Here is an 11615-nt window from a genome sequence, read left to right on the forward strand (position 1 = left end):
CCGTGTCTATATTACATATCTTTACAGTGCCAAACAACTGTTAATACAACTCCACTCAAATGGCCTACCTGTACACTTGATACCTTTCTTGCGACCATAAAACGGACTTCCAGTTGCCTGCGGCGGAAGCTTTTCTTATCCTCTCTCCGTCACCGCTTCCAAAGTTGAGGAAACTGTTTCCGGATTTGCCTTTGTTGCCGTCGATCATTGTGCAGTTTTGTTTGTGTCGATTGTTGTTTGTACCTTGTGCTCGTCCCCGTGTGTTCTGTTTGTGTCGATTGTTGTTTGTACCTTGTGCTCGTCGCCGTGTGTTCTGTTTGTGTCGATTGTTGTTTGTACCTTGTGCTCGTCGCCGTGTTTTTTTTCCAGATTGGTGATTTTGATCTTTCGTGAGTCTGACTCAACTAGTTTGGGCCTATCTATTCAGCTAGTTAGGCCTACCTGTCCAATTGTCTCAGTATCACATTTCCCATCATTTCTCTGATCCAGATTGTTCACCCCTTCGTCCTGTTTGATCTCAGTTTATGCCTTGCCCATTCTGCCTCCAAGTGTCCCTCCGTTGTGTTTCTCTACCTTGCTCTTTGTGTGTCGCCCACCCCCCTTCTTCATTATGTTCTTCTGTTATGTTATGTTCCATTCTGTGTTCTAGATCTTACATGAGCCTCGACTTTGTGCACAAAAAACACAAGGCAGGGGCCCGAGGCAATAAGTATGGTTGGACAAACCCAGTGGGTTGACGTCCTCTCCTGAATTTCCCCACTGACTGATGAGTGAAAAGCAACATCACAAGATGGTATCACTGCTACCCAGAGTATACCAGGAAGTTACGTTGCCATCACCGGCTGTGCTCGTCTGAAATGTAGTCCTAGTATTGTCCCTATCTGAATATGTGTGCAGACAGAGAGGGATCAAAATCCATACCAACTCGTATGCTAGTTCGGGGCCAGTGCCCTTTACCAGATTCTGGCCTATTGTGCCAGATAGATTCTGGCAGCCGTTATTGGGCCATCATCGCAGCCAGGACTGGGCCGATAGGCCAGTTCTGGCATGTTATCAGTGATATTGAATCCACCAGATATTTGTGCTGAAGAGTTTACAGGTTTATTTGGATATTTTCTTTGGGGTCATCTAGGTGGGAAAGTGGATAATTTGAGACAAAAATAAATTATAAAGAGATTAAACTGAATTTTGGAGAAAAATAGAGAGGAAAGGAGTTGGGGAGGAGATGTACGACAAGGGATGATTGGCGAAAGAAGCTTTGGAGGAGATATGAATTAAGGAAAGGAAGGACAAGTTTGTAAGATGAATATACGGGAAGAGGAGTACATCAAAAGTAGGAAATTTTGAGTGTGTATTTTGTACGGTAGATGGCTATTAACTGACCATGACAGCAGTCTCGACACCTTCATAAGGGTACAGCGGTTTGCTTTAATCGTCATCATACACAAGTCACCATAATCATATTACCTTCGTTTGGGGTTATCGATACTGCTCGGGGAACCGAAATATCGTTCATCTTCACAGATTCTCAATGAATCAAATTGGAAAAAAATATTTGGGTTTTAATTTATTTTTTAACCATGATGAATACAAAGTAATTTAAAAAAATTTTTCATCGATTTGTATTCGATACAGTCAGACATCCAGCCTTGATCTCCACCCTCTCTGCACATGGAATCCAGGGCCAACTCCACACATGGCTTACAGACTACCTGTACCCTCGAAGCCAACGTGTGGAACTCAACGGAATCCTTTCAACTCCTCTCCCTGTCAAGGCTATAGTGCCCCAAGGCAGTGTTCTGGAGCCCAGTCCGATTCCTGATCTTTATCAGTGAACTCTCTGACGCTCTGCAAAATCCTCTTTATCTACTTGATGATGACTCCATCCTCTGCCATGACATCCCTCATCCTTCAGACAGGCAGGTTTCAGCCTCTTCCCTCTGCTCAGACCTTGAAACAAAAATCACAAACTGGTGAAAAATATGTCTTTCAATCCTGACACATCTCACTCTCACTATGTCTCTGAACCCCACCACCCGTTTATACTTTCTGAACAATCCTCTTGAAGAAGTCCAGTCATTTAAAGTCCTGGGTCTCACCATCAGCCATGATCTTTCTTGGGCAAACCACATTTACAAGTTGGCCTCCAAAGCCAGCTGCTGACTGGACATCCTCCATTGTACAAAGTCCTTCCTTGGCACACCTGAACTATCCACCTGCAAGGCCTTCATCCGCAGCTTGATAGAGTATTGTTCTCCCCTCTGGGCTCGGTCCCCTGCCTCACATCTTGCTCAGCTCAACACCGTCGTGGAAAGGAAGGCCTTTTTTATTCAAGGTCTAAGGCTTGTAATGGAGCTGCCACTCAGACACACATGGATATACTGATGAGACAAACACTCGACACAGCCACTGACCTTAGTTGAAGTGCCATCACTTCCTGGGATACTTTGGGTACCAGCGACGTAAAAACAATGGCACCACACCCTAATAAATGGCAGAAGAGAGAATTTATCCAGTGAGAAGCGAGAGCACCAGCCCTGCCTCTCTCACCGCATTCAATGGGGCATTTCCTCAGGAGGAATTTCCTCCTCCCCATGGATGCCCAACGATGAGTTTAAGATCATTGGAATCTCCCACGACGAAGCTGAGTCTCGGGGCCTATCACTTTCACAGTGCAGACAGGTTGGTGGTCTAACTGTCTTCTACCACCTCCTTTATGATCTTACACCCTCTGCTTTTTCCGTACTTTGTTCTCCCCAAGGGCACATGCGGTCTCCCATCAACCCACTTCTGGTGAAACTCTCAAGATCCAGAATCACTGTTTACCTCCACTCATTCATTCATCTTTTCTCCCACCTGTGGAATCAACTTCCAAATTATCTTCAGTCTCATTCTTCTCCTCCAGGTTCATGCCTGCCTTCTCAGATAACCATGCACTTTTCTACGACTGCGAACTCTCCCCAATTCCACCTCTTTCCAACTTTCCTGTTTTTCCTTCCTGGGAGTTTGCTTCTGTATCCATACTGTCCCCCTCCCTGCATTCTCTCTCACTCCTCATTCTTCCCCACATCCCTTATATTTGAAGTCTCTTCCTCCATTTGTCCCTCTGCCCTGCTGTTGCCATTCCCACCTTGCTCTTTCTGCTATTCTTGTTCTGTTGCGTCCTATTCCACTCTATGTTCTAGCTCGTGCAGTGTCAAAATAAATTGATTTTGAGAAAAACGTTTTCATTATTCACCTGGATATCGATACATGCACAAACTTGTGTATGCAATTTGGAGATGAGTATGCCATATGTAGATGTCCAGCAATATTGCCTATTTCAGCGACCTGAGACGTGTGGAAACGTTTGCTTTCTGGAGCTTGAGCAAAGCCGTATGTACTAAAAAGATTTACAAGGAACTTTGACTCATGAGGAGGGATTTGGAACCTGCACTATTCTAAAATAAGATAGAGTGTGTGTGTGTGTGTGTGTGTGTGTGTGTGTGTGTGTGTGTGTGTGTGTGTGTGTGTGTGTGTGTGTGTGTGTGTGTGTGTGTGTGTGTGTGTGTGTGTGTGTGTGTGTGTGTGTGTGTGTGTGTGTGTGTGTGTGTGTGTGTGTGTGTGTGTGTGTGTGTGTGTGTGTGTGTGTGTTTTTAAATCTCCACCCAAACTACTGGTTTCACAAAGTTGAAAATGTTATCATATTAATCATCAAGTACCGACAGTTCCTCCTCTCTCTCTTTCCTTTTGTAGACAGTGACTATGTGTAACTACCTGAAGCTCCATATATATATATCTATATATATATATATATATATATATATCTATATCTATATATATATATATATATATATATATATATATATATATATATATCTATATATCTATATCTATATATATATATCTATATATCTATATCTATATATATATATATATATATATATATATATATATATATATATATATATATATATATATATATATATATATATATATATATATATATATATATATATATATATATATATATATATATATATATATATATATATATATATATATATATATATATATATATATATATATATATATATATATATATATATATATATATATATATATATATATATATATATATATATATATATATATATATATCTATATATATATATATATATATATATATATATATATATATATATATATATATATATATATATATATATATATATATATATATATATATATATATATATATATATATATATATATATATATATATATATATATATATATATATCTATCTATCTGTCTGTCTCTCTCTCCAAAAAAAAACAATACTCATTTTGAAGAACCTTTCCACCTGTATGGGGAACATTGATTGGGAATCAATTGGTTGCAAGTCCACTTCATGGCTTTGCTGGAAAACATAATTGCAAATGGATGAAGGCCGATTGGCTGAGTGAAGACACTTTATGTGGAGCGGGCCAGATGAGACCAATTGAGGGAGCGAGACGAGTGAAGGGCATGACAGGTTGCTCCAACCATGTACCCTTGCGTCGTGAGCTAAAGAGGGTGTTTTTGGTCCACCAAGGCAGGCTCATCACGATTTTTAAATGAAGGTTGAGGACTAATATGAGTAAAAGATATCAATTTAATCGATTAAGTTATGGCAACAATTGTGATTGGGGGGGGGGGGATAAGTGATGGGGAGGGGGATTGAACCCCGAAATTCTTACACACAAGCACTCCCTCCCTCCTTTCTTTATCAGATAAGTCCCGAGTCCTGACACCAGATGGTACTTCAGACACGGCGAAACAGCTGTGCGGCCCTTGCGTTGTGAAATCGCTCGAACTCCCGCCTTTTGATGACGCGTCGGGTGCGCTGGCGACGTGCGGCACCGTAAACTTGGTCGAAGCAACGTTCGCGGGACGGGAGGAGACTGATGGGGGTTCGAGTCGAGGGGCAGGGAGGAAATGTGTGCAAGGGGGAGGAGCAAAAGGAGGGGTGTGCGCAGGGTGTGGGATCTCTATATCGCATGCGGGCTGGGGATTTCAAGGCTCGAGCTGCGGCCGATCTCGCATTCCGCCCGCGGACGGCTGCGGCCCCGCCGAGGTGCTGCCATTGGAGAGGTGCGATGACGTCATCGTGCCGCGTCCGCCCATCCCCGCCCCGCCTCCCCCTCCCCCCCGGGACTCCTGATGGATTAAAGTTAAGCATTTCCATTCTGAGGCTCCACCTGATCGCCGCCTATAAATCCCGCCGCGTGACCTCATTGGCGCAGCGAACGTGCCCGGAGCTGTCCCGGTGCTGAAAACGGGCGACGAGTCGGAGAAGCGAGGGAGAGGAGCGAGGCGGGAAAAACATGCCGCGCTCGTTTCTGGTGAAAAAGGTGAAATCGGATGATTTCTCTTCACCTTTCTCGGGATCACTGACACCTGACAGCGGCATCGACGCGTCCTACGTACATCCTCGACCTCTCCCCGACAATGGCAGCAGCATCAGCGTCCGCGTCACGCACAATGGTATGTACGAGGGGGGCCGAGCATGCACACCGTACGGAATACGTGGACGGCACAAGGCATATGACAGTGCGTACGGTGCTGTATGGACGGCGCAGATGGTACGGACTGCAAGGACGGCAGGAGATGACGGGGAACGCGGACGGACGGACAGTATGAGGCCTATGAACAGCTCGGGTGGTGTGGACTGTACGGCCGGCGGGTGTACGCACGTTGCTGACGGTGGGCCGACGGGCAACACGAGACATACGGTCAGTTGCCACCGACAGCTTGGGATGTACAAGTAGCAGGGTTAGTAACGAGACGTAGCAGCTGCAGGACATGCAGGACATTCGGACAGCAGGGGCCGGACAAGCAGGAGACACACAGTCCGTGCATGAGAGATAAGGAGTCCGTACGATGAGCCCGGCAAAGACGAGCGGTACGCTCAGTACGAGTATCAGCATGCGCACAATCTTTACGAACTGTACCCTCCTTGGACCAGCACTTGCTGAACCAAGGCAGCACGACATTCCGCGTGCGTGACCCTGTGCCGTTGCGAAGGCCGTGCATGGAACGTGTGCCTCGTGCTCGGTAGCCGCGGTGCAGAATGGAAAGCGAGCCGAGCCGCGCACTGTGCTTTCACAGGTTACATCAGTGACTTCATGGCGCCGACCATGTACGGCGGGGACACCGCGGAGGGGATCAAGCTCGCGTCCCCGGAATCCGCGTACTCTGGAGGAAGCAGCGAGGAGTTCAGCGGAGGCGAAGCGGAGCACCCCGACAGCCCGGGGGACGACGCGGCGACGATCATGGGTCCCGGATACACCATGGATGCCTTATTTATCACGGACGGGCGATCACGTCGCAAGTGCGCGGCGCAAGGGCGCGACGTGGCGCGGCACACGTGCGGAGAGTGCGGCAAGTCGTACGCCACGTCCTCGAACCTGAGCCGGCACAAGCAGACGCACCGCAGCCTCGAGAGCCAGATGGCCAAGAAGTGTCCGACGTGCGCGAAGGTGTACGTGTCGATGCCCGCGCTGGCCATGCACATCCTGACGCACGACCTCAAGCACAAGTGTGCCGTGTGCGGAAAGGCCTTCAGTCGGCCGTGGTTGCTCCAGGGACACATGCGCTCACACACCGGCGAGAAGCCGTTCGGGTGTGCGCACTGCGGTAAGGCATTTGCGGACCGCTCGAACCTCCGTGCACACATGCAGACGCACTCGGCCTTCAAGCACTTCCAGTGTAAGCGCTGCAGCAAGACGTTCGCCCTCAAGTCGTATTTGAACAAGCACTACGAGTCGGCCTGCTTCAAAGGGGGTCTGCAGGAGGACAGCTGATCGAGAGGGCTCCCCGCACCGAACACTCTCATGTTACATAGATTATATATGCAGTTCTTATACTCTCTTTCTCTTCTTCTTCTTCTTCTTCCTCTTCCTCCGCCATAGCAGGTCTTCCAATGCAACCAAAAGTTTTATCGATTCTTCCAGCCAGGAATGGGTTTTGTCTCCCCCTGGGACCCGAATTCATTTCATGGTGTGCTCGGCACGGGTTCTTCCTCAATGCGTTTTGATACCGAATTGTTCTTCCATATACACTTTGGACTATGTGAAGTCACTGGGACACTTTTTAAAGTTTCCACACGCAGGGCCTGTGCGCCGATGCAGGGAATATAAGGGATGTGCAAGGCACAGTGCTGTCCCACGTGATGTGTGCGAGATACACGTGCCGTGATATATGTCCTGTGCGGTGTGAACATTGCTGTCCGAGATGGTGCGCGAGGCACTGTGCTGCTTGTCCCACGTGGTGCGTGAGGTACAGCACCGTCCCACGTGGTGCGTGAGGTCCAGCACCGTCCCACGTGGTGCGTGAGGTTCAGCACTATCCCACGTGGTACGTGAAGTTCAGCACCGTCCCACGTGGTGCGTGAAGTTCAGCACTGCCCCACGTGGTACGTGAAGTTCAGCACCGTCTCACGTGGTGCGTGAGGTTCAGCACTGTGTACGTGGAGTGCGAAGTGCAATGCTGTACGTGCAGCACAGTGTGTGAGGTTCTGCATTGCCCTTCCATGATATGTTGTATCAGTCCTCCATTATGCCCGTTGTTCCCACCACACCCCCATCGTGCATCCCCAACACACGTGCATTCGTGCAGGCCTCGTGCGGAGGTTTTTTGTACGGTATACCTGTACATCGATTCATTATAGTGCACTTTAAGTTCATTTGCACCCGAGGCCATTTACCTGTGCGCCAAAAGTGTTATTTCTTTGCAATTAACAATGATCAGTAACTGATTATTTATATAGTACGTATTTATTTGAAAATTCACGTATCGATTGATGTATTTATTTATTTATTTCAATGCTGATTTGTTGTTGTTAAGTTTTAGAGAACCTCCACATTTTCCTCCTCCCCTCCCCATCCTCATGCTCCCCTCCCCATCCTCCTGCTCCCCTCCCCATCCTCCTGCTCCCCTCCCCCAAGCTTTTTGTACGAGTAGCGTTAAATCCGCGCTTCCTCCCGTGGGTCTCGGGCTCCTTGTTATGAAATAATAACTTCAGGTATAACGTTTGCAGTTTATCTTGCCCATGCTGCACCACCGATCTGGATTGACTTTAAAGGGATACCGTATGCATTTAGTACATTTAGCCATGATCTCGCTCCGTCAGAACCCACCGGCCATTGAGGACGAGAGTGATGATGATAAATAAATAATAACAATAATAATAATAATAATAATAGTATTAATAATGATGATAGTAATTACAAATCTTTATATCGCCAAACTATTCTTGTATGTAACGCGCTTCTCCTGCTTGTTGCTCTTCCTCGATCCAGATCAATCCCCATCGACACGAAGCACATAATGGCCGTTTGTTTTTATACCATGTACATGTACAGACAGAGAGGGAGAGACAGAGAGACAGAGACAGAGAGACAGAGACAGAGAGAGAAAGACACACAGAGACAGAGACAGAGACAGAGAGAGAGAGAGAGAGAGTTTTGAAAGAGAAAGTTTTGAGCAATAACGGCGATGTTTACTTTGAGGAACCTTAAAGAGATAATGCTTTGTATTTACACCAGCTCTTGATGCAGTATATATTATAACCTCTAAACCTTCCAGTTTACACAATGACGGACATTTTGTACACGGACTCGGTACACCAAGCTACTGTACAGTGAGGGGTCCAATGAACATTAGGTGGACAGTTCGTCGCTGTTCACGACACGATCGCAGTGTAGACGATCTGGAATGGACGCGATCCGATAGAAGCATGCCATTTTGAATCGAATATGCCATTTTGTTTTTACCTGGCTCGGTGTAACGGTCGCTTATGGGTATCGCCGGCAGAACCACCTGCCGAACCGCAGTGAAGCACTTGTTCTCCACGGTAATACCGCACTACCGGACTAATACCGTGCTGCCGTCTCTTTTTTAATACCTTTAGTCCATGCACGTCGTTCCTGCAGCTTGCATGTTGTCTTTTGTAAATACAATGTGTAGGAGCGACGGTGTGTGTGTGTGTGTGTGTGTGTGTGTGTGTGTGTGTGTGTGTGTGTGTGTGTGTGTGTGTGTGTGTGTGTGTGTGTGTGTGTGTACCTGCCCCAGGTAAACACATCAGGGTAGCTGGAAATGTTTGTGCGTCTGTCAGTCTGTATGTCCGGAAGGATGGACGTTTCGCTGAGCTGGCTGCGGCTCCGCGGCCTCGTCCTCGACCTTGGAGTAAGGCGTTGGGGGAGGGGGGTGAGTAGGGGAGGGGGACCTTGGAGTAAGACATTGGGGGAGGGGAGTGAGTAAGGGAGGGGGACCTGGGAGTAAGCTGGCGTTGGAGGGGTAGGGGAGGGATAGGGGATGGCGAAATCGGGCACACAGGATGGTTTTGGAAATGTGTGCGGGATGGTGGGTGAGAGTCTCTGGGCCGGACGGACCATTCGTAAACAAAAGGGCCTTGTCGATACATGTTCAGTATACGGCTCGTCCGGCTGGCGTTCACACCGGAATGTTTGACCGTGACAAACGGTACGGTACTGCAGATCGTAATGTCATTTCGGGCTTTGTCGCAAGCATGAAGTTCGCTTTTTGGAGCATCGACCTCAGAAACGAAAGACATTTGGGCCCACAGTGGGTCACCGAGTAAGGAGTGTGGCGATCACGGCCCACGTGCTGCTGCGGACCCCATCGGTAGTCGCGTCACGTCTCGGGCCGCGCCGATAATGACACGCTACGGCAAGAGGGGCTCGCAAGACTCCCACGGACGCCCGAGGGGGTCTCTCTCTCTCTCTCTCTATCCCGTGTCCCCTCCCTTACTCCCCTCCCCCCTGTCCCTCTCGCTCCACCAGCATGAAGAGAATGCTGATGCTTTCTGATACATCTATGCGTTTTATATTATATATGCCAAATAAACAGTGTTTCTAACTCATCATCGCCTCAAGACCTTTCATATGATGAGGTGGCAACAGGTCTTCATTGCACGACCCCACAATCAGTATGATATATTTATCCATAAGTTACCCATGACGACGTATGCCATTTACACTGAAATGCCTCGGAATTGGACCTCGTGATGATTTCCCAATTTCATCCTCTCCTGCAGTAAGTAGCACCTCCTCATTGTCGGGTCTTGTTCACGTTGTCCTATGGAAGCCAAGCCACGCCAGCCTTAATTGGAGGCAAGGCGAGACCGGGCCGCGGCCACGCCATTGCACTGCCATCTATTCACGAAAACTGCTGCCCTCTGCACAAACCACCGAGTATTGATTAGACCGTGATGCCACGGTGTCCTTCTGCCGCCTAAGGTCATTACAGAAAGCAATGCCGAGTTGTGCAAGTCCTTCAACAGGTTTGTCGTCGACGAAGAGATGCACTCCTCCTCATATTAGAACATCGCCGTGCCGCAGTGCTGTCGAGTGATGTTTGTCTCTTTCAGACATGCTTGGGAGCCCATAAGAAGCCATTAGAACGGGATCAATGTCCTCGTACGGGCCGTGCGAGCGGCCCGAGGTGGCCGGGCCCGCTGGGCCCATTCAGCACCATTTACAGCACCTTCCAGTCTGGCCGGAAAAGGCCCGGTTTTAATGGCGAGCCGCACAGCTGGGCACAAATCCTGGCTATTCACCCAGGGAAACGCGTTTATAAACGTTGCGGTACGTTCATGTATTACAATCGATGGAAATGATGGCGGGGTTCATGGTGTGTCACACGCACTGCCCCCCATCTTGTCACACCACCTGTCCTGTGATCACCCGAGGATGTGTGGCCTGTATTTATCTCTGTCCGTTTCATCGCTCCGTTGTACAACAACGAGAAAACACACACACACACACACACACACACACACACACACACACACACACACACACACACACACACACACACACACACACACACACACACACACACACACACACACACACACACACACACACACACACCTCCAACCCTGTGCTTGGGCATCACGAGTTGTTAAGCTCTGGAAATTGACCAAACGATCACTTGTGTTAATCAAAGTAGCAAACATGTTGCATTGTCAGAGAGGGAAGCACCATTTCCTGAAGTGATACATCGGCTTTCCACGTGATGCCAGTGACAAACATTGGAGTGTAAGGAACAGCGAGCGGCATGAAATGGGGGGGGGGGGAGGAGGGACGAGCTCATTGAATTGGAAATCTTCATCATTAGACTGCCATTACATTGTCACAGAATACAGAAGCTGTGCAGACAAGCAGAGAATTAAAAGAAAACAAAAAAGAAGATAGAGAAATATTTGGGGGGAAAAAAAAACACATGAAAGAAAGAATGAAGACAAAAAAGAAATAGTATGCGGAAACAAAGAGGATATGAAAAAGTAAAGATAAACAAGAGAACTAGAGAGGTGCTCATTAGAGCACGAACCCCTGGTAGGCAGTGCTGGATACCATTCTTACACATTTCTTTGAAGCTCCTTCGCTAAAAGATGGATAAACAGATGTATGCAAACGTGCACACACAGTGATACTGGTACAACAGGTATCGCGGCCCCCCAAAAAAACAAATTCACACTTCCTATACCTGGTTTGAATCTTCGACCTTACACGAACAAGCACTGCTGCTTAGCATTGCAATCATAACAAATATTCCAAGATAACCAA

General features: G+C 47.6%; 1 protein-coding gene across 1 annotated transcript; it reads left to right on the forward strand.

Moving 5' to 3' along the window:
- The first annotated feature begins 5233 nt into the window (after positions 1–5233).
- Positions 5234–9080, forward strand: LOC147022454 (transcriptional repressor scratch 1-like). The gene is made up of 2 exons (XM_085893344.1): positions 5234–5508; positions 6133–9080. Exons 1-2 carry the CDS (start codon positions 5349–5351, stop codon positions 6825–6827), a joined length of 855 nt encoding a protein of 284 aa, XP_085749470.1. The 5' UTR covers positions 5234–5348; the 3' UTR covers positions 6828–9080.
- Positions 9081–11615: the final 2535 nt, after the last annotated feature.

The sequence above is a fragment of the Eptatretus burgeri genome, chromosome 8 (genome assembly GCF_056783735.1).
Source record: "Eptatretus burgeri isolate ZD-2024b chromosome 8, Ebu_testis_v1, whole genome shotgun sequence".
Taxonomy (NCBI): Eukaryota; Metazoa; Chordata; class Myxini; order Myxiniformes; family Myxinidae; genus Eptatretus; species Eptatretus burgeri.

What these genes read in the sequence shown, in the direction of transcription:
- LOC147022454 (XM_085893344.1), top strand. Translation starts at nt 5,349, where the DNA reads ATGCCGCGCTCGTTTCTGGTGAAAAAGGTGAAATCGGATGATTTCTCT. An exon ending in CGTCCGCGTCACGCACAATG is followed by an intron (nt 5,509 to 6,132) that starts GTATGTACGAGG and finishes GTGCTTTCACAG; the next exon opens with GTTACATCAGTGACTTCATG.